Genomic DNA, 22,047 nt, shown 5'->3' with positions numbered 1-22,047 from the left:
TCTCCTCTCTTTCTCTCTCGTGTCTGTCTCCTCTCTTTCTCTCTCGTGTCTGTCTCCTCTTTTCCTCTTTCATGCCTGTCTCCTCTCTTTCTCTCTTCTCTCTCGTGTCTGTCTGTCTCTATTTCTCTCTCGTGTCTGTCTCCTCTCTTTTTCTCTCCTCTCTCTCTCTCGCATCTTTCTCCTCTCTTTCTCTCTCATGTCTGTCTCCTCTCTTTCTCTCTTCTCTCTCATGTCTGTCTGTCTCTATTTCTCTCTCGTGTCTGTCTCCTCTCTTTTTCTATCCTCTCTCTCTCTCTCTCTCTCTCGCATCTGTCTCCTCTCTTTCTCTCTCGTGTCTGTCTCCTCTTTTCCTCTCTCATGTCTGTCTCCTCTCTTTCTCTCTTCTCTCTCGTGTCTGTCTCCTCTCTTTTTCTATCCTCTCTCTCTCTCTCTCTCTCTCTCTCTCGTGTCTGTCTCCTCTTTTCCTCTCTCATGTCTGTCTCCTCTCTCTCTGTCTGTCTCCTCTCTCTCTCTCTCTCTCGCATCTGTCTCCTCTCTTTCTCTCTCGTGTCTGTCTCCTCTTTTCCTCTCTCATGTCTGTCTCCTCTCTTTCTCTCTTCTCTCTCGTGTCTGTCTCCTCTATTTCTCTCTCGTGTCTGTCTCCTCTCTTTCTCTCTTCTCTCTCGTGTCTGTCTCCTCTATTTCTCTCTCGTGTCTGTCTCCTCTGTTTCTCTCTCGTGTCTGTCTCTTCTCTTTCTCTCTTCTCACTTGTGTCTGTCTGTCTCTATTTCCCTCTCTTCTCTGACCCTATCCTCTCTATCATGCTCCCCTTTCTCATTTGTTTCTGCTCCATCTCTTTCCCCTCTCTCCTTCTCTTTTCTCTCTTATCTTCTCTTGTTTTCCCTCTTACCAAACCTATTTTCTTCCCCCTCTTCCTCTGCCCCTCTTTGTCACTGGACAGTTCTGACTTCCCTCCCAGCCCTTGCTCTTGCCCCTAGCACACCTACAAAGGAATCTTCTCTTGGAGGGGTGAATGGTTTGGAGGTATCAGAACAGCAGCGGCACTGGCTGTATCTGGAGGAAATGGTGAACTCCCTCATCAGTACGGCTCAGCAGTTGAAGACCTACCTGGAGCAAGCCAAGAATGAGGCTGCCACAGAGCGGAAAGAGGTACTTGCGGAACATCCAGATTACTGATATAATTGGTGAAAATGGATCTAAGGATTTTTTTTTTTTTTTCACTAATATCCCCTTTGAGACTCCTGCAGACTTGAAAACTCCTCCCAGTTGTTTCAATCCAAAGAAACAACACACCATGGGCTGAAAAGAAAAATCCAAACATACAGATAGAGAAAAATGAATATAGATGTACAATACCATGATACAAGGGAAGCTCACAGAGTATTATACACTCACACTTCCCCAGATAAAAGTCATCTTGTCAGTTTCATTCCTTGGTTCTTAGAGCTATTGTTTCGCTGTAAAGACAGAGAGATAGAAAGAGGAATATAGCATAATCCAATATAAATATCTTCTACAAAATTCACCTAACAGATCATAACAAGTTAATAAACTCAGCAGATTTATTTTGGCATTCACTAAACGAAGGACAAAAAATGGCTGCAGCATTTGTTTTTTCATTGCCGTATTTTTTCGTGTAAAAAAAAAGCAACACACAAATATCTGGCTTTGCATTGGATATCTGTGTGTTGCACTTTTTTCTTATGAATAAATCTGGTACCAAAAGAGCCGAATGCTACAGACCACAGCCATTTTCAGCTTTGGTTTAGTGAATGGATTTTGTTATGCACATGTCTATTATATATGTCCCAGTACTGTCTCTACACGTCTTAACCACCTTAATGTTAGCGGTCCAATGGTTGATAAGCAGTTACGCACATACAATAACCAGCTTCAGCTAAATTCGGGTGTTCAGTGAATATGATCAATATTGGTTTCATTGCAATGTACTATACTTTTACATTTTACACTCTCAGGGCTTCAACAAATAACACAGATTAAATTACAGGCTGAGTAGATATTGAATAAATTATTGGCCTAGATTCAATGAAAAAAAAAAATCTTAAAATTAAAAACTACGCAGTTCAAAGAGTACTTTCTTCTTGTCAAACCCGCCAAGGTGAATGTGACTCTCCCTTATAATCAATGGCGCTTCATCTGTCTTGTAACCTTAAACTCTCAGAGTATAGAACAAGCTTCATTGTGAAGGAAACCAGAATCGCAAAAATGTTTCAAAATGTTATGGAAGAAACTAATTAAAATGGGAAAAACTCCCGCTATAAAATAGTCCATTCCTACACGTTCACAAAAAAAGTTAAAGATAGTAAAAGAAAAACTCAAGATGACCCTTTCAGGTTAGAAATATTTAGACATGACTGCGATAGAAGATAGTTTGCAGGGGCAGTTGAGTCTATCGGCCATATCTATCAAGCTCCGTACGCAGCTTGAAGCCCCGTGTTTCTAGCGAGCCTTTAGGCTCGCCAGAAACACCAGTTATGAAGCAGCGGTCTAAGACTGCTGCTCCATAACCTGTCTGTCTGCTCTGAGCAGGCGGACAGACATTGCCGCAATTCAACCCGATCATGTACGATCGGGTTGATTGACACCCCCCTGCTGGCAGCCGATTGGCCGCGAATCTGCAGGGGGCGGTGTTATAAATAAATAGAACATATTCTTCTGTGAAGAACATTGTAATGTGAAATATCCATATTTCATGTCGGTTAGTGCACTTGAGAGAATGCGATCGGGTTTGCGCATTAGTAAGGGTTAGGTTAGGTTTTTGAGCTTCATTAACGTTTATGAGGGAATACGTTAACACAGTTGCAATATTTTAACTTCGTTTTTTTTGCATTCAGGTGTCTATTTCTCTTCTAGGGGTGGTTATGTGGATGAATAAGAGTAATAGGAAAAAGTTATAATATGCATTTTTATATAGCGCAATAAGGTTATAGAATGCATTTATATAGCGCAACAAGAAGGTTATACGATGTATTTCCATCTGAAGGAGAGGAGAGTTAACAGCTTCATTCATTACTTGTGGGAATTAAGAACCTGGCCACCAGTAGGAGGCAAAGACACCCCAGCCAAAGGATTAAATACCTCCCCCACTCCCCTCATCCTCCAGTCATTCTTTGCCTTTCGTCACAGGAGGTTGGCAGAGAAGTGTTGGAAGATTCGGAGAAGTCTCTTATGGAGGGTAGTACTCTTCGGAATGGGACTGGAGTTTTAAGTAGTCGTGTCAGCCTCTCAGTGAGAGCATGGGTGAAAGTTAGAGTCCGGAGATGCAGGGAGAGTTTTTCTGCAAATCCATCCCGACTCATTTTAACAGCTCCATAAGCAATCAGCATTGACGAATTTCGCTGCCTGCTTTCTACACTAAAGTCCATGTCAGGAGCGATGCTACTACACTGTCACACTTGAGAGGCCGTGTTCCTGTTCCACGGCATAGATTCTGGTAAGATCGTTTCATTTTCTATACACATTATGATAACGCAGGAAGACAGGGTCACAGTGTGATGCCTTTTATCTTTATAGAATCAATGGTTAATATCCCTGGAATGGGAATTATTTAACGGGAGGTTTATACATAATGTTGTTTATTGTGTTATTGCTGCGATATGTGTGAGATGAGGCTCTGGCAATGGGTGGACTTACAGGTTCTTTTCCAGGAGATGCTTGAGCGGCCGATTTGGCACGCTTTTTTCCCTAGGACAGGGGTGGTCCTGCGAGGCATTCCATGTGACCAGATGGGGCCTATTCCACTTCCTCTGCTTGACCGGCGGTTGCAGGAGACGAAAGCGGTTTCTGTGGTCCGGGTCATAGGAGGTGGTGAGTGCCCCGGCCATTGGAGGTTATAAAGGTGCTTTTTTAATATATTGTATCAAGTCCGTAATAAAGGCACAAGCTATGGAGGATTCTGACGTGTTAGAGGGTACTCCCTCTTTAACAAAGTCTAATACCTGTGTTTATTGTGAGGAGGTTCTGGTAGATCCGCCTGTCCAACTCTGTTCCACATGCCTTGATAAAGTTATGACGTCTAGAAAGAATAGGATGTCTAGTACTACTGAGCCGTCCACCTCTGAGGGTTCCCCGTCCTGTGAGGTGCAGTCCCTACATTCATCTCCGATTACACATGCAGCGCCCCAGGGCACGGCCTATCCTCCAGCGGGAGAGGTCCATTGTTCACCAGATTTTGCGGATCAACTGCAAACAGTGGTGTCTAAGGTGATTAGTGACTTACCATGTTCTGCTAATCACAAGCATAGGGTAAATTATGGCGGCCCAACCCAGGGGTCATCTACTCCAATGGATAGTTTGGAAAGATTTTCCACTGACGAGGACGATTCCGACTCTTCAGAGGACGTTCCTTCTGGGTCGGAGTCTGTGCCATCTAAAACTCCGGCTGTGGAGGAGCCTGACTTTAGGTTTAGGATGGAAAATTTGCGCTTTTTGCTGAAGCAAGTGCTTGCTAAGCTGGAGGTTCCGGAACCAAAACTACCGGAGGAGCCTTCAATTCCTAAGCTTGATAAAGTCTATGAGGACAGGGTGGTGCCTCAGACCTTCCCGGTTCCTGTTAAGATGGCTAACATTATTAAAAATGAATGTGAGAGATTAGGTTTATCCTTTTCCCCTTCTCCTTCCTTTAAGAAACTGTTCCCCGTTCCGGACTCTCAGCTCGAGCTATGGGGGACTGTCCCTAAGGTGGATGGTGCTATCTCTACGCTTGCAAAGGATAGTTCATCGTTTTAGGAGCCCATGGATAAAAATTTAGAAAACATGTTGAGAAAAATGTTTCAGCACACAGGGTTTGTTTTTAAGCCGGCAGCGGCGGTAGTTGCGGTAGTCGGAGCTTCGACTTATTGGTTTGAATCTCTGTCTGGGTTAGGAGATGGAATCAGCGCTTATTTCATCCTAAGTCAAATACAGAGAAGGTCCCTCTCAAAAAGACCCAAGGGTAGAGGTTAGGGTAGAGGTTAGAAATAGAATGTCTCTGTCTGACATGGTCGAGAGGGAGACTCCCCTCAACGAGATACAGGATAGAATTAAGGCCTAATTCTTTTATTTGAGATGCCAATATGCAATTTATTTGCCTGAATGCAAAGGTATCAGGTTTTTCTGTACTAGCCCACAGGGCTCTGTGGCTAAAGTCATGGTCTGTGGACTTGACCTATAAATCTAGACTGCTATCCCTTCCCTTTCAGGGAAAGATCCTGTTCGGTCCAGGATTGGACTCGATCATTTCCACGGTTATTGGAGGCAAGGGCGCTTTCCTATTGCAGGATAAGAAGGCTAAGCCTAAGGGATCTACTTTTCGTCCCTTTCTAGCGGATAAGGCCCAATGCCAGCATCCCGCCGCAAAAGTGGATCAGTCCAAGGGAGCTTGGAGTCAGCTCAGTCTTGGAATAAATCCAAGCAGAACAAAAAGCCTGCCGAAGCAAAGTCGACATGAAGGGGTGGCCCCCGACCGGTCAACGGTCCAAGTAGGGGGAAGATTATCTCTCTTTTCAGAAGCCTGGTTGCAGGACGTTCAGGACCCTTGGGTCCTGGAGGTTATCGCCCAAGGGTACAGGATAGGGTTCAGATCTCATCCGCCTAGGGGATGATTCCTCCTGTCAAATCTGTCTTCCAGACCAGAAAAGAGAGACACCTTTCTAGAATGTGTGAGGGATCTCTCTTCTCTCAGAGTAATTGTACCAGTACTCCCAGTAGAAAGGGGTCTAGGGTACTATTCAAACCTTTTCGTGGTCCCAAGGAAGGAGGGCACGTTCCGCCTGATTTGAGACCTAATGTTTAAACAAGTTTCTGTCTGTTTCATCGTTTAAAATGGAAACGATCAGATCTATTCTGCCCCTAGTTCAAGATGGTCAGTTCATGACGACAATACACTTGAAGGATGCCTACCTTCATGTGCCAATCCACAGGGATCACTTCAGGTTCCTGAGATTTGCGTTTCTGGACCAACATTTCCAGTGTTGTGGCCCTTCCCTTTGGTCTCGCGACGGGCCCGAGAGTCTTCACAAAGGTTCTGGGGGCCCTACTTGCAGTTGCCAGATCCAGAGACATTGCTGTGGTGCCCTATCTGGACGACATCCTAGTTCAGGCGCCATCGTTCAGTCTCGCAGAGAATCACTCGAGGGCTCTTCTTCTTCTTTTGCTCCAATCTCACGGTTGGAAGATAAACTCAGGAAAGAGTTCCCTGTATCCCAACAACAGGGTGGAGTTCCTGGGCACAATAATAGATTATATTCTATATCTATGAAGATTTTTCTCACAGATCAGCAATGCAGGAAGATCTACCTGTCTTGCCCTTCAGTCCTCCTTCAGCCCTGCTGTGGCTCAGTGTATGGAGATGATCAAGCTCATGGTGTCCAGCATCAATGTCATTCCATTCGCCAGGTTCCATTTCAGACCTCTTCAGTTGAGCATGTTGAGACAGTGGAACGGCGATCATATAGACTTATCCCAACAGTTTTCTTTGGACGATGGTGCGAGGGACTCCCTCTCTTGGTGGATCCGTCCGGAACAACTGTCCCAAGGGACATCCTTCCTGAGACCCTCCTGGGAGATTGTGACCACGGACACAAGTCTATCAGGATGGGACGCTGTTTGGGGTTCCAGGATGGCACAAGGGAAATGGTCTCGAGAGGAATCTCTCCTCCCGATCAATGTTCTGGAACTTCGAGCAATCTACAATGCTCTGAAGGCGTGGTCTCTTCTGGGGTCGTTCAGCTTTATCAGATTCCAGACAGACAACATCACCTCAGTGGCTTACATCAACCGTCAGGGGGGGGGGGACGAGAAGCTCACTAGCAATGAGGGAGGTCTCTTGGATATTGGAATGGGCAGAGTCCCACGGCTGCTCGCTCTCAGAAATCCACATTCCGGGTGTGAACAACTGGGAAGCGGATTTTCTCAGCAGACAATCCTTCCATCCGGGGGAATGGTCTCTCCACCCCGAGGTGTTTGCAGAGATTTGTCACAGATGGGGGACGCCGGAGATAGATCTCATGGCGTCTAGACTCAATCGCAAGCTACCCAGATACAGGTCCAGGGATCCCCAGCCAGAGCTGATAGACGCCTTATCAGCTTACATTTTTCCGTCGTTGCCACTTCTACCTTGTGTAGTGGCCCGCATCAAGCAGGAGCAAGCTTCGGCTATTCTGATTGCTCCATCGTGGTCGCGGATGGACGTGGTTTGCGGATCTGGTGGGGATGTCATCTTCTCCTCCATGGAGGTTACCCTGTCACAAGGATCTGTTGGTACAGGGTCCTTTTCAACATCAAAATCTAGATTCTCTGAGGCTGACTGCATGCAGATTGAACGCTTAGTCTTGGCCAAGAGAAGGTTTTCTGAGAGAGTGATTGATACTCTCCTTCAGGCCAGGAAGATGGTCACTCATCACATCTATCATAAGGTGTTGAAGACTTACTTGTCCTGGTGTAAGAAGCATGGATATCCTTGGCACAAGGTTAAGGTATCCAGGATTTTGTCCTTTCTCCAGGATGGGATGGAGAAGGAGCTTGCCGCCAGTTCCTTAAAGGGACAAATTTAGTCATTATCTCTTTTGTTGCACAAGAGGCTCGCTGAGCTTCCTGATGTTCAGTATTTTGTTCAGGCTCTGTCTAGAATCAGGCCTGTTTTTAGACAGTTCGCTTCTCCCTGGAGCTTGAACTTGGTTCTGAAGGTGTTGCAGAGGGTTCCATTTGAACCTGTGCACTCTATTGACATTAAGACTCTTTCTTTGAAGGTTCTCTTTCTGTTGGCTATTGCATCGACACGCAGAGTCTCTGAGTTGGTGGCCTTGCAATGTGAGCCTCCTTATTTGGTCTTTCACGCTGATAAGGCTGTTTTTCGCACTGATTTGGGATTTCTTCCCAAGGTTGTGTTCAAACGTAACATCAATCAGGAAATAGTTGTCCATTCTCTGTGTCCTAACCCCTCTTCTCCTAAGGAGAGGTTACTTCATAACTTGGATGTGGTTCGAGCCTTGAAGTTTTATCTTCAGGCTACAAAAGATTTCAGACAGTCTACGTCTCTCTTTGTGGTGTATTCAGGGAAGCGCAAGGGGCTGAAAGCCTCTTCAACTTCTTTGTCCTTTTGGTTGAGGAGCATGATTGAGGATCACGGCTCATTCAACTAGAGCTGTGGCTTCTTCTTGGACCTTCAAGAATGAGGCCTCTATGGAGTGCATTTGTAAGGCAGCTACCTGGTCCTCACATACTTTTACAAAATTTTACAAATTTGACGTTTTTGCTTCGGCGGAAGCAGTTTTTGGGAGAAAGGTTTTGCAGGCTGTGGTGCCCTCAGATTAGGGTCCACCTTCTTTTACCCTCTCGTTTTTCATTCAGTGTCCTCTAGAGCTTGGGTATTTGTTTCCCACAATTAATGAATGAAGCAGTGGACTCTCCTCCCCTTTTAGATGGAAAACATAAATTATACTTACCTAATAATTTTATTTCCATCGTGGGGAGGAGAGTCCACGGCTCCCGCCCGTTGTTCCGGTGGGCGGACCTAAATTTACTTTTTCTTCTTCTGGCACTATTTATACCCTGATATTTCTCCTACTGTTCCTTGTACCCTCTGCAGAATGACTGGGGGATGAGGGGAGTGGGGGAGGTATTTAAGCCTTTGGCTGGGGTGTCTTTGCCTCCTCCTGGTGGCCAAGTTCTTAATTCCCTCAAGTAATGAATGAAGCCGTGGACTCTCCTCCCCACAATGGAAATAAAATTACCAGTTAAGCATAATTTATGTTTTATATAGCGCAATTAAAATATTGTAAAATGCATTGGTATAGCGCAATAAAACAGTTATAGAGTGCATTTATATAGCGCAGTAAGTTATAGGATGCAAATTGAAAAAAATTATAGAATACATTTATATGGAGCATTACTGATTGGTTATTGCAAGAAGAAGTGTAACAGATTGCACCTGCTAATTAAAATATGAGACTAATACTGGGTATCAGTTATACGTGTATGTATACGTATGCATTCATATGTCATTATAATCCATGTCCTTACTCTTTAAAAGGGTCAGAGGTTTTAGATCTGTATGTTTCCAAGAATACTGTTCCATGTGTTCTCAGGCGCTCTCTGTCCGTAACCGTAACATAGGTCAGCCAGATGATCTGTTGTTAAATCCTTAATCTCCTTATGGACAGGTTCTATTGTGGCCCAGACCTGTTTTCAGTCATTAGCAGCTGAACTATTCTAAAGAGCCAACCATTACTCAAAAAATCTGCTAACCTCTCAAATCCTAACTGGCTAACGTTTTGTTTTTGTTTTTTCTAAGTGGCTAATGATGTATTTTATGTTTCTGTAATAAGTGTTTTTTTTAGTGTTGGATTATTTAATCAAAATTGGAACACAATCATAGTGTAATATCATTTTTACATAAAGTGAACAGTGTATTTTATGTTTATCCAATAAGTTACATGCTTTTAAAACAGATATATAGACAGAGAAAGTATGTCATCTTTAGGAATACATTGGTTTTTAAAGTAATTTTTTTATTTATACATCAAAAATTATTCCCTGCATCCCAAATGATCCGCTTGCAAAATAAAATTTTAAAACTGTCATTTTGTTAGAAAGATATATAATAAGCTCCTGCAAATATCAACCAATCAGTGCACAGCAATTAGTGTCAGGATTATGCAAAATGCACCTTGGCTGCCTGGGGAGATGGAACAACTAAAAAATGTTTAAAGAGACACTAAATTCAAAATTAAACTTTTATGATTCAGATAAAGTGTGCAATAAAAAAAAAATCTAATTTACCTCCACAAGCTCCTACCGAACATGTACAAGATATCACAATATGTGTATTTATCTGCATTTGTGATTGGCTGATAATTGTCACATGATACAGGGTGCAGATAAAATGGAAGTACCATTCCTTAGAAATTCTGAGTAAGTGCTATTGCATTTTCTTTCTGTTGATTAAGCAAAATTACTGTCCTTTAAATTATAGGAAAAGTAGACAAAATAAATCATGGAAGTGCATTGCAAAGTGTTTTTTTTTAATCATGCATGATTCAACATTTTAATTTTTTATTGGAAAGTGTAAAATACGTTTAATGTGGTGGTAAATTAAATAACAGTTTGAAGGAACATTTTCTTTCCTAAATTTCAGCTTTGCAGATTTATTTTGATTGCTGTATTGCAATTGGTTGTAAATTTGACAAAGTTGTTAAAGGGACATTCTAGTGTAAATAATAAAAACTCTTCTTTCTGTAGAGTATTTTATTGCTACACAAATCCCTTTCTTTTACTTTGTGTTTAACCCCAGCAAAGTGGGTACAAATGTTATCACGGTTGTGTGCTTGTAGCACTCTATATCAGGATATATAGGTTGTGACAAAACGAGAAGTAGGCATGCACCAATCACTGACTGTTTCCTTATCGGAAGCAGAAAGGGGAGTTTTCTGAAACAGTTAAACACTTAGCAAAAGAAGGAGATATTTAAAAATAAAATGATGTAAGGAAATACAGCTTTTTACACTAGAATGTCTTTTTAAAACACCATGAAATACAGTAGAATTGCAAAAACATCACTTAGTTTGATTTTGAAATGAGCAATAGATTTTATTTCTTTCCTAAGATATGGAGAGTCCACGACGTCATTCAATTACTAGTGGGAATATCACTCCTGGCCAGCAGGAGGAAGCAAAGAGCAGCATAGCTGTTTAGTGTCACTCCCCTACGCATAATCCCCAGTCATTCTCTTTGCCTCTGTCAATGGAGGAGGTGAAGTTTGGTATCTGAAGATATTAATTCCTTTTTCAGGTACTTTTCCCTGCAAGCAAAGATTTGGGTTTAGCTGAGTCCACGTCAGTCTCTTCAGTAGAGTAGTGGTGGCTTTTAAGTAGTTAGGAAGTTTTTTTTTTTTTTATATATTTTTAATTTTTATTGAAGGACAAATAGTTATAGAAATTCAGTTTGCACAATTAGACCTAAGATATAGGTTGAGAGATGTAAAACAAAGACATAAAGATCCGTACAATGATATACAGAACTACATCACTTGGTGTAACAGTCATATTCAAGTATCAAATTTCGAAATAGAACAAATGTATAATAATTAAGGAGCAAACCTAACATCTCCCTCTTTTTTTCCCCCTCAAAAATAGCTGAGGCCACAGTTAGGAAGTTGTGAGGTAGTCCTTGTTTCCTAACACATTGCTGCCCATGGTACAGAAAGCCAGCATTGGTTACTCTGTTCTTTCTTTTTCTACAGGTCTCTGTAAGGATTATGTGTCCTTTCACGCCTTGTGAGCTGTCTTCCTGCCGGACAGCTAGACTGCAGGTAAGTGCGTTTGTCTTCTAGGTCTTGGAGACTTGCATTTCAAAAGAATATGTCATATGCAGTAGATGGGGACATTTTTAAAATCCTTTATACAGTATTCTCTTTGGCAGTGGGAAGGCACATTATGTATGTTAAGACTAGGGGTTAATCTTCCCTTTATTGGAACGTTTTTCCTCTTTAGGCTAATTGTGTTGAAATACTTTTAGTATGTGTGTGGGGCTTATGTTTTATACAGGGATTTATGTATAAACTTACAATTTGGCAGTTGGTTTTCTTTGCTTGCTTAGCTAGAACAAGCTAACTGACAGACTGCTTGAGCGTTTGTGTAAACTTAGCTCTTGTGTTGTAGGCAGAAGGAAATGCGCACCTTTTACTTGCGTAGTTTCCTCTCTCTGCCGGTCATGTGACTTCTCTCTGCTGTCTGATATTCACAGAGCGGAGCGGCGTCATTGAATTTCAGTCTCTTCAGTGCCTATCTACTATATGATCGTTTTAGAAACTTCTGGCAGCCAAATTGTGTATAAATGTTACGGTAAGGCTTCTCAGCCTGTCTGATGTGTAGGGGGCCTGATTGGTGTATCATTTTAAAGAATTTTAGCATAACGTTAAGCGTCTGGTATTAAAAATTCTTAAAGTGACAGTGTATTTAAAAAATCTCTACAATTTGGGGAATTTTTTAATTTAGTATTATGGGCATGGAAGACTCTGTGTCTTTTGACAAATGCTTGTTATGCCTAGATGCACAAATTGTTTTGCCTATGCAATCCTGTGCTGCATGCTTAGCTAGGACACTTCAATTTAAATATAAATTATGCCCGCTGAGCCCAATGTCTCTCAGGATGATGCTGTTCAGGCAATGCCACAGCTTTCTCCTCAAACGTCCCAAGCCTCTATGGCGTCACATACAGTGCCCTGCAGTTCCTCTCAGCCTCCTGGAGGAGTTTATTTGCATGCAGATTTTGTTGCACAGGTATCTTCTACGGCATTATCTGCTTTTCCTATGCTGGGAAAACGCAAGAGGAAAATTAGACACTCAGATAGTAAGGTTTCTGTTCTACCTACTACTACGCAGGCTGCCCTCCCTCATAAGTCTGATGAGGAGGATACGTCAGTAGCCTCTGAGGGTGAAATCTCAGATTCGGACAGTATTATTTCTTCATCTGATACTGAAGAAGTAAACTTCAGATTTAAGCTTGAACACCTTTGTGTACTGTTAAAGGAGGTATTGGCTACTTTGGACACCGCCGATACTTCTGTCATCGTCAACCCTAAGAAGTCTAGTTAACTTAATAAATACTATGATGTTCCTTCCTCTGTGGAAGTTTTTCCTGTCCCAGACCGTGTGACGGAGATTATTTCACAGGAATGGGAGAAGCCAGGGATTCCTTTCTCCCTGTCTCCCATATTTAAAAATAAGTTTCCTGTTGCTGACTCCATTAAAGATTCTTGGCGCACTGTGCCTTAAGTAGAAGGGGCTATTTCTACTCTGGCTAAGAGAACTACAAACTCTATAGAGGATAGCTGCTCCTTTAAGGATCCCATGGACAAAAAGCTGGAAGCGTATTTAAAGAAGATGTATGTTCATCAAGGTCTTCAATGGCAACCTGCAGTTTGTATTGCCACAGTAGCAAGTGCGGCATCTTATTGGCGCGACACCTTGTCTGAATCATTTTTAGTAGAGACTCCGTTGGAGGAGATACAAGATAGGATTAAGGCTCTCAAACTAGCCAATTCCTTTATTTCTGATGCTAACATGCAAGTTATTAGCCTGGGAGCCAAGATGTCTGGCTTTACTGTCCTAGCCCGCAAGTCAAGAAGAACATACTCAAAGGACGTCAAAATAATTTCCGTTCCTTTCGTAACTTCAAAGGTTAAAAATCTTCCTCTCTCTCTCATCCAAGCAGGAGCAGTCCAAGTCTTCCTGGAAGCCCAATCAGTCTTGGAATAAGGGGAAGCAATCAAAGAAACCCTCAGCTGAGTCGAAGTCAGCATGAAGGGTCGGCCCTCGGTCTGGGATCGCATCAAGTGGGGGGCAGACTTTCCCTGTTTTGTCAAGCGTGGAGACGAGATGTCCCAGATCCTTGGGTTGTGGACTTAGTATCTCAGGGTCACAAAATAGAATTCAAAAGTTTCCCTCCCAGGGGCAGATTCCACCTCTTAAGATTATCTACAGACCAGGTAAAAAGAGAGGCATTCTTGAACTGCGTTCAGGACTTTTCCTCCGTGGGAGTGATTGTTCCAGTAAGGGAACAGGGTCTAGGATTCTATTCAAATCTGTTTGTGGTGCCCAAAAAAGAGAGAACTTTTCAACCCATTTTAGACCTAAAGTGCCTGTCAGGGTTTTTTTCCCTGTTGTTTGCCATGTGCTGCTGGCAGCCATTTTACTCACCTCTCTTCCTGACTATGGTGCATTGTGGGGGATGCTGCTCATTTCCTACACTTCCTTTTATGGCCAGACTGGTGTGCATCATCCATGTGAGACAGGATGCAGTCTCAGAATTGTGATGTCATCACTTATTATTTAAAGGGCCTCTGTTCAGTATGCTTTGCCTTTGCGTTGTCTCAGACCTGTTTGTCAGAGTTCCTGTGTATTACCTGGCTGCCTGACGTCCTTCCTGGTTCCTGATCCCTGGCTTGTTCCTGACTCTGCTGTTTTCCTTGTTCCTGATTCCGGCTCGTCTGACTATTCGCTTTGGCTCCTGACTCGGCTCGTCTGACTACCAGCTCTGGTTTTGACTCCTGGCTTGTTATTTGACTTGTGGACTTTTTATTATTTTTTGCTATGAATAAAGGTGTGATTAATTTTGCACTTCTCGTCTCAGTCTGATTCCTGGCACCCTGACAGTGCCTCAACGAGTTTCTCAGGGTACCGTCCTTCAAAATGTAAACCATTCGTTCCATTTTTTCCAGGAGGGTCAGTTCATGATAACCATAGATCGGAAGGACGCATATCTTCATGTTCCCATCCACAGGGATCATCAAAAATTCCTGAGATTCACCTTTATAGACAAACACTTTCAGTTTGTGGCTATTCCGTTTGGCCTTGCCACAGCTCCCAGAATTTTCTGAAAGGTTCTGGGGGCTCTCTTGGCAGTGATCAGGTCCCGGGGAATTGCAGTGGCGCCGTGCCTTGACGACATATTGATTCAGGCGCCATCTTTTCAACAAGCAAACTCTCATATAGAGATCTTGTTGTCTTTTCTAAGTTTCCACGTTTGGAAAGTGAATCTGGAAAAGAGTTCCCTTGTTCTAGCTACAAGGGTGGTTTTCTTAGGGACCATAATAGATTCCCTATCTATGAAAAATTTTCTGATGGAAGTCAGAAAATCCAGAATTCTCTTTTCTTGCCTCTCTACAGTCTACTGTTAGGCCATCAGTGGCTCAATGTATGGAGGTAATTGGTCTGATGGTCGCTTCCATGGACATAATTCCCTTTGCTCGATTCCATTTGAGAGCTCTGCAATTATGCATGCTTCCGGAGACCTTCCTGGGTGATTGTGACCATGGACGCCAGCCTGCTGGGCTGGTGAGCAGTCTGGGAATCGTTAAAGGCGCAGAGACTATGGACTCGGGAGGAGTCTGCTCTCCCCATAAACATCTTGGAATTGAGAGCGATTTACAATGCTCTGATGGCTTGGCCTCAATTGTCCTTAGCCCGGTTTATCAGGTTTCAGTTGGATATCCATACAAATCTCGTTTCTCTATAGCTGACTGCTTGGAGATTGAACACTTAGTTCTGCCTAAGCATGGATTGAGACCATGATCCAGGCTCGCAAGCCTGTTTTTCGAAAAATTTACCATAAGATATGGTGTAAATACCTTTATTGCTGTGAATCTAAGGGCTACTCTTGGAGTAGGGTCAGGATTCCTAGAATTTTGTCATTTCTCCAGGAAGGTCTGGAGAAAGGGTTGTCAGTCAGTTCTCTGAAAGGTCAGATTTCTGCATTATCTATTTTGTTACACAAGCATCTGGCGGATGTGCCAGATGTTCAATCTTTTTGTCAGGCCCTGGTCAGAATCAGACCTGTGTTTAAACCTGTTGCTCCTCCTTGGAGCCTTAATCTTGTTCTTAAAGTTTTGCAGCAGGCTCCGTTTGAGCCATTGCATTCCATAGATATTAAGTTGCTATCTTGGAAGGTTTTGTTTCTTATTGCTATCTCTTCTGCTCGGAGAGTTTCGGAACTCTTAGCTTTGCATTGTGATTCGCCTTACCTTATCTTTCATGCGGATAGGGCGGTTCTTTGTACTGAATTGGGTTTTTTTCCTAAAGTGGTTTTGGATAGAAATATTAATCAGGAAATTGTTGTTCCTTCTCTTTGTCCCAATCCTTATTCTCATAAAGATTGTCTGTTGCACAACTTGGATGTTGTATGTGCTCTAAAATTCTACCTACAGGCGATGACGGATTTTCACCAGTCTTCTGCCCTGTTTAAATGTTTCTCAGGAAAGCGTAAGGGTCAAAAGGCTACTGCTACTTCTCTTTCCCTCTGGTTTTGAAGTATAATTCGTTTTGCTTATGAGACTGCTGGTCAGCAGCCTCCTGAGAGAATTACAGCTCATTCCACTAGGGCTGTCTCCTCTTCTTGGGCTTTCAAAAATGAAGCTTCTGTGGAACAGATTTGCAAGGCTGCAACTTGGTCCTCTTTGCATACTTTTTCCAAATTTTCCAAATTTGATACTTTTTCCTCGGCCGAGGCCTCTTTTGGGAGAAAGATTCATCAAGTTGTTGTGCCTTCTGTTTAGATCTGCCTGTCTTGTTCTCCCTCCCTGTTCATTCTGTGTCCTCTAGCTTGGGTATTAGTTCCTACTAGTAATTGAATAATGTCGTGGACTCTCTATATCTTAGGAAAGAAAACAACATTTTTGCTTACCTGATAAATTTAGTTTTTTTCTGGTTATGGAGAGTCCACAACCCCACCCTTTATTAAGACAGTTATTTTTGAGTAAACCTCAGGCACCTCTACACCTTTGTGTTATTCCTTTTCCATTTCCCTTTGGTCGAATGACTGGGGATTATGGGTAGGGGAGTGACACTTAAAGGAATAGTAAACCCCAAAATGTTCTTTTATGATTCAGATAGAACATACAATTTTAAACAACTTTCCAATTTAATTCTATTATCACATTTTCTTCATTCTCTTGTTATCCAATGCTGAAGGGACAGCATTGCACTACTGACAGGAAGCTGAAAATATCTATTTAGCCAATCACAAGAGACAAATGTGTGCAGGCACCAATTAGCAGCAGCTTCCACTAGTGTATGATATGTGCGTATTCATTTTTTAACAAGGGATACTAAGAGAACAAAGCACATTTGAAAATAGAAGTGAATTTAAAAGTGTCTTAAAATGACATGTTCTATCTAAATCATGCAAGTTTTTAATTTTGACTTTCCTATCCCTTTAACAGCTTGGGTGTGGTGCTCTTTGCCTCCTCCTGCTGGCCAGGAGGGATATTCCCACTAGTAATTGAATGACGTTGTGGACTCTCTATATCCGGAAATAAATTTATCAGGTAAGCATAAATTTTGTTTTTCTGACACATTTGGAAATCTAGTTCAGTTTACTGGTCCTCTGTAATATGTGACAGCACTCAGCCAATCACATGCTTGCACATGCTTAGCAGTAGCTGGTGCCTCTGAATGTGTGCGTATAAAAAAACTGTGCACAATTTGATAATAAAAATACATTTGAAAGTCTCTTAAATCTGCATAAGTTTAATTTTGACTTTAGTGTTTCTTCATTATTTGAGCCTGTACCTGTAAGTTAGTTTTGTATAAGAACAAAGTAACTTGGCAACATTGGTATCTTTAAAGGCTTCTACAGGTGATACGTTCTTTATAATCAGTAGAAATGGTATAATGTATATGTAAATTACTAAATGACAATGATATTTATTGTTCTGCAGTTTCACGGCCATTTATTCCAGCAGACGGAGGAAATTGATGGGAAACATGAAATACTTCTTAGGGTGAGACTACAGTTCTGTTTTTTTGCTGTGTTGGTGTTGCTGCTCATTTTACGTTTTTGACACCTTTCCTGAGAGTTCAGACAAAACCATCTACACAAAGCTGAAAATTTGTGACTCATAATACACATTACATATATCAGTGCGCAAATTCCTTCTGTACCTGTGCAGCAGTAATCCATTCAAATATATGCTCATGTGTGTGACGTGTAAGCAAAAGGTTTCACACTTATACTCCAGGGATCTTGAGATAAAAATAATTTTATTGCGTCTTTAGATACTCTGGCCTAGATTTGGAGTTCGGCGGTAAAAGGGCTGTTAACGCTCCGCGGGCTTTTTTCTGGCCGCACCATAAAATTAACTCTGGTATCGAGAGTTCAAACAAATGCTGCGTTAGGCTCCAAAAAAGGAGCGTAGAGCATTTTTACCGCAAAAGCAACTCTCGATACCAGAGTTGCTTACGGACGCGGCCGGCCTCAAAAACGTGCTCGTGCACGATTCCCCCATAGGAAACAATGGGGCTGTTTGAGCTGAAAAAAAACCTAACACCTGCAAAAAAGCAGCGTTCAGCTCCTAACGCAGCCCCATTGTTTGCTATGGGGAAACACTTCCTACGTCTGCACCTAACACTCTAACATGTACCCCGAGTCTAAACACCCCTAGCCTTACACTTATTAACCCCTAATCTGCCGCCCCCCGCTATCGCTGACCCCTGCATATTTTTTTAAACCCCTAATCTGCCGCTCCGTAAACCGCCGCCACCTACGTTATCCCTATGTACCCCTAATCTGCTACCCCTAACACCGCCGACCCCTATATTATATTTATTAACCCCTAACCTGCCCCGCACAACGTCGCCGACACCTGCCTACACTTATTAACCCCTAATCTGCCGAGCGGACCTGAGCGCTACTATAATAAAGTTATTAACCCCTAATCCGCCTCACTAACCCTATCATAAATAGTATTAACCCCTAATCTGCCCTCCCTAACATCGCCGACACCTAACTTCAATTATTAACCCCTAATCTTCCGACTGGAGCTCACCGCTATTCTAATAAATGTATTAACCCCTAAAGCTAAGTCTAACCCTAACACTAACACCCCCCTAACTTAAATATAATTTAAATCTAACGAAATTAATTATCTCTTATTAAATAAATTATTCCTATTTAAAGCTAAATACTTACCTGTAAAATAAATCCTAATATAGCTACAATATAAATTATAATTATATTATAGCTATTTTAGGATTTATATTTATTTTACAGGCAACTTTGTAATTATTTTAACCAGGTACAATAGCTATTAATAGTTAAGAACTATTTAATAGTTACCTAGTTAAAATAATAACAAATTTACCTGTAAAATAAATCCTAACCTAAGTTATAATTAAACCTAACACTACCCTATCAATAAAATAATTAAATAAACTACCTACAATTACCTACAATTAACCTAACACTACACTATCAATAAATTAATGAAACACAATTCCTACAATTAAATACAATTAAATAAACTAGCTAAAGTACAAAAAATAAAAAAGAACTAAGTTACAGAAAATAAAAAAATATTTACAAACATAAGAAAAATATTACAACAATTTTAAACTAATTACACCTACTCTAAGCCCCCTAATAAAATAACAAAGCCCCCCAAAATAAAAAATTCCCTACCCTATTCTAAATTAAAAAAGTTACAAGCTCTTTTACCTTACCAGCCCTGAACAGGGCCCTTTGCGGGGCATGCCCCAAGAATTTCAGCTCTTTTGCCTGTAAAAAAAAACATACAATACCCCCCCCCAACATTACAACCCACCACCCACATACCCCTAATCTAACCCAAACCCCCCTTAAATAAACCTAACACTAAGCCCATGAAGATCTTCCTACCTTGTCTTCACCATCCAGGTATCACCGATCCGTCCTGGCTCCAAGATCTTCATCCAACCCAAGCGGGGGTTGGCGATCCATAATCCGGTCCAGAAGAGGCTCCAAAGTCTTCCTCCTATCCGGCAAGAAGAGGACATCCGGACCGGCAAACATCTTCTCCAAGCGGCATCTTCGATCTTCTTCCATCCGGAGCGAAGCGGCAGGATCCTGAAGACCTCCAGCGCGGAACATCCATCCGGACCGACGACTGAACGACGAATGACTGTTCCTTTAAGGGACGTCATCCAAGATGGCGTCCCTCGAATTCCGATTGGCTGATAGGATTCTATCAGCCAATCGGAATTAAGGTAGGAATTTTCTGATTGGCTGATGGAATCAGCCAATCAGAATCTAGTTCAATCCGATTGGCCGATCCAATCAGCCAATCAGATTGAGCTCGCATTCTATTGGCTGATCGGAATTCGAGGGACGCCATCTTGGATGACGTCCCTTAAAGGAACAGTCATTCGTCGTTCCGTCGTCGGGCCGGATGGATGTTCCGCGCTGGAGGTCTTCAGGATCCTGCCGCTTCGCTCCGGATGGAAGAAGATCGAAGATGCCGCTTGGAGAAGATGTTTGCCGGTCCGGATGTCCTCTTCTTGCCGGATAGGAGGAAGACTTTGGAGCCTCTTCTGGACCGGATTATGGATCGGCAACCCCCGCTTGGGTTGGATGAAGATCTTGGAGCCAGGACGGATCGGTGATACCTGGATGGTGAAGACAAGGTAGGAAGATCTTCAGGGGCTTAGTGTTAGGTTTATTTAAGGGGGGTTTGGGTTAGATTAGGGGTATGTGGGTGGTGGGTTGTAATGTTGGGGGGGGGGGGTATTATATGTTTTTTTTTACAGGCAAAAGAGCTGAAATTCTTGGGGCATGCCCCGCAAAGGGCCCTGTTCAGGGCTGGTAAGGTAAAAGAGCTTGTAACTTTTTTAATTTAGAATAGGGTAGGGAATTTTTTATTTTGGGGGGCTTTGTTATTTTATTAGGGGGCTTAGAGTAGGTGTAATTAGTTTAAAATTGTTGTAATATTTTTCTTATGTTTGTAAATATTTTTTTATTTTCTGTAACTTAGTTCTTTTTTATTTTTTGTACTTTAGCTAGTTTATTTAATTGTATTTATTTGTAGGAATTGTGTTTAATTAATTTATTGATAGTGTAGTGTTAGGTTTAATTATAACTTAGGTTAGGATTTATTTTACAGGTAAATTTGTTATTATTTTAACTAGGTAACTATTAAATAGTTCTTAACTATTTAATAGCTATTTTACCTGGTTAAAATAATAACAAAGTTGCCTGTAAAATAAATATTAATCCTAAAATAGCTATAATATAATTATAATTTATATTGTAGCTATATTATGATTTATTTTACAGGTAAGTATTTAGCTTTAAATAGGAATAATTTATTTAATAAGAGTTAATTTATTTCGTTAGATAAAAATTATATTTAACTTAGGGGGGTGTTAGTGTTAGGGTTAGACTTAGCTTTAGGGGTTAATACATTTATTAGAATAGCGGTGAGCTCCGGTCGGCAGATTAAGGGGTTAATAATTGAAGTTAGGTGTCGGCGATGTTAGGGAGGGCAGATTAGGGGTTAATACTATTTATGATAGGGTTAGTGAGGCGGATTAGGGGTTAATACATTATTATAGTAGCGCTCAGGTCCGCTCGGCAGATTAGGGGTTAATAAGTGTAGGCAGGTGTCGGCGACGTTGAGGGGGGCAGATTAGGGGTTAATAAATATAATATAGGGGTCGGCGATGTTAGGGCAGCAGATTAGGGGTACATAGGGATAACGTAGGTGGCGGCGATTTGCGGTCGGAAGATTAGGGGTTAATTATTTTAAGTAGCTGGGCGGCGACGTTGTGGGGGGGCAAGTTAGGGGTTAATAAATGTAATACAGGGGTCGGCGGGGTTAGGGGCAGCAGATTAGGGGTACATAAGTATAACGTAGGTGGCGGTCGGCAGATTAGGGGTTAAAAATTTTAATCGAGTGGCGGCGGTGTGGGGGGACCTCGGTTTAGGGGTACATAGGTAGTTTATGGGTGTTAGTGTACTTTAGGGTACAGTAGTTAAGAGCTTTATAAACCGGCGTTAGCCAGAAAGCTCTTAACTCCTGCTATTTTCAGGCGGCTGGAATCTTGTCGTTAGAGCTCTAACGCTCACTTCAGAAACGACTCTAAATACCAGCGTTAGAAAGATCCCATTGAAAATATAGGCTACGCAAATGGCGTAGGGGGATCTGCGGTATGGAAAAGTCGCGGCTGAAAAGTGAGCGTTAGACCCTTTAATCACTGACTCTAAATACCAGCGGGCGGCCAAAACCAGCGTTAGGAGCCTCTAACGCTGGTTTTGACGGCTACCGCCGAACTCCAAATCTAGGCCTCTGTCTCTAGTCTAGGGTGTGTAGAGATAAAATTAAAGGGACCCTGCCATGTATGAAAAAGTTGTCCGCTACAATGTGAGTCAAAAAAGTATCTTTCTTTTTTTGGTTTCCTGCTTAGTATTAAATAGAAGCCTTTGGGGGGTGTTTATATTTATATATAAAATTGTTTGTGTGCTCTGTGTGATATACAGAGAGAGCATTTTTTAGCAGATAGCTCAGCTAATAAGGCTAGTTCACAGCCATATTTATTTAATTTACAGCTACGCTAGTATTATTTCAATAGCTATACGCTAGCATTTAGTCATTATATATATATATGCATGCTGTGAACCCAGCTAATACACAGTAGCCTAGCAGGGCTAACAGCTGGTTCGTTGCAAGCCATATTTTGATCCACTTTAACTGGTAATGGAGAATACTGGTAGTGTTATACCATATATGGTGCATTGCTT

At 42.0% G+C, this 22,047-nt stretch overlaps 1 protein-coding gene across 2 annotated transcripts in view; it reads left to right on the top strand.

Annotated features, from left to right (window-relative positions):
• Positions 1–22,047, top strand: part of DEAF1 (DEAF1 transcription factor) — a 150,124-nt gene that overhangs the window by 82,405 nt on the left and 45,672 nt on the right. For both annotated transcript variants that reach the window (XM_053720196.1, XM_053720195.1), the window contains exons 9-10: positions 941–1,149; positions 17,216–17,278. In XM_053720196.1, the coding sequence (XP_053576171.1) occupies positions 941–1,149; positions 17,216–17,278 (272 nt within the window). The remainder of the gene's footprint in view (positions 1–940; positions 1,150–17,215; positions 17,279–22,047) is intronic.

The sequence above is a fragment of the Bombina bombina genome, chromosome 7 (assembly GCF_027579735.1).
Source record: "Bombina bombina isolate aBomBom1 chromosome 7, aBomBom1.pri, whole genome shotgun sequence".
Taxonomy (NCBI): Eukaryota; Metazoa; Chordata; class Amphibia; order Anura; family Bombinatoridae; genus Bombina; species Bombina bombina.
This window is presented reverse-complemented; position numbering and strand designations above follow the sequence as displayed.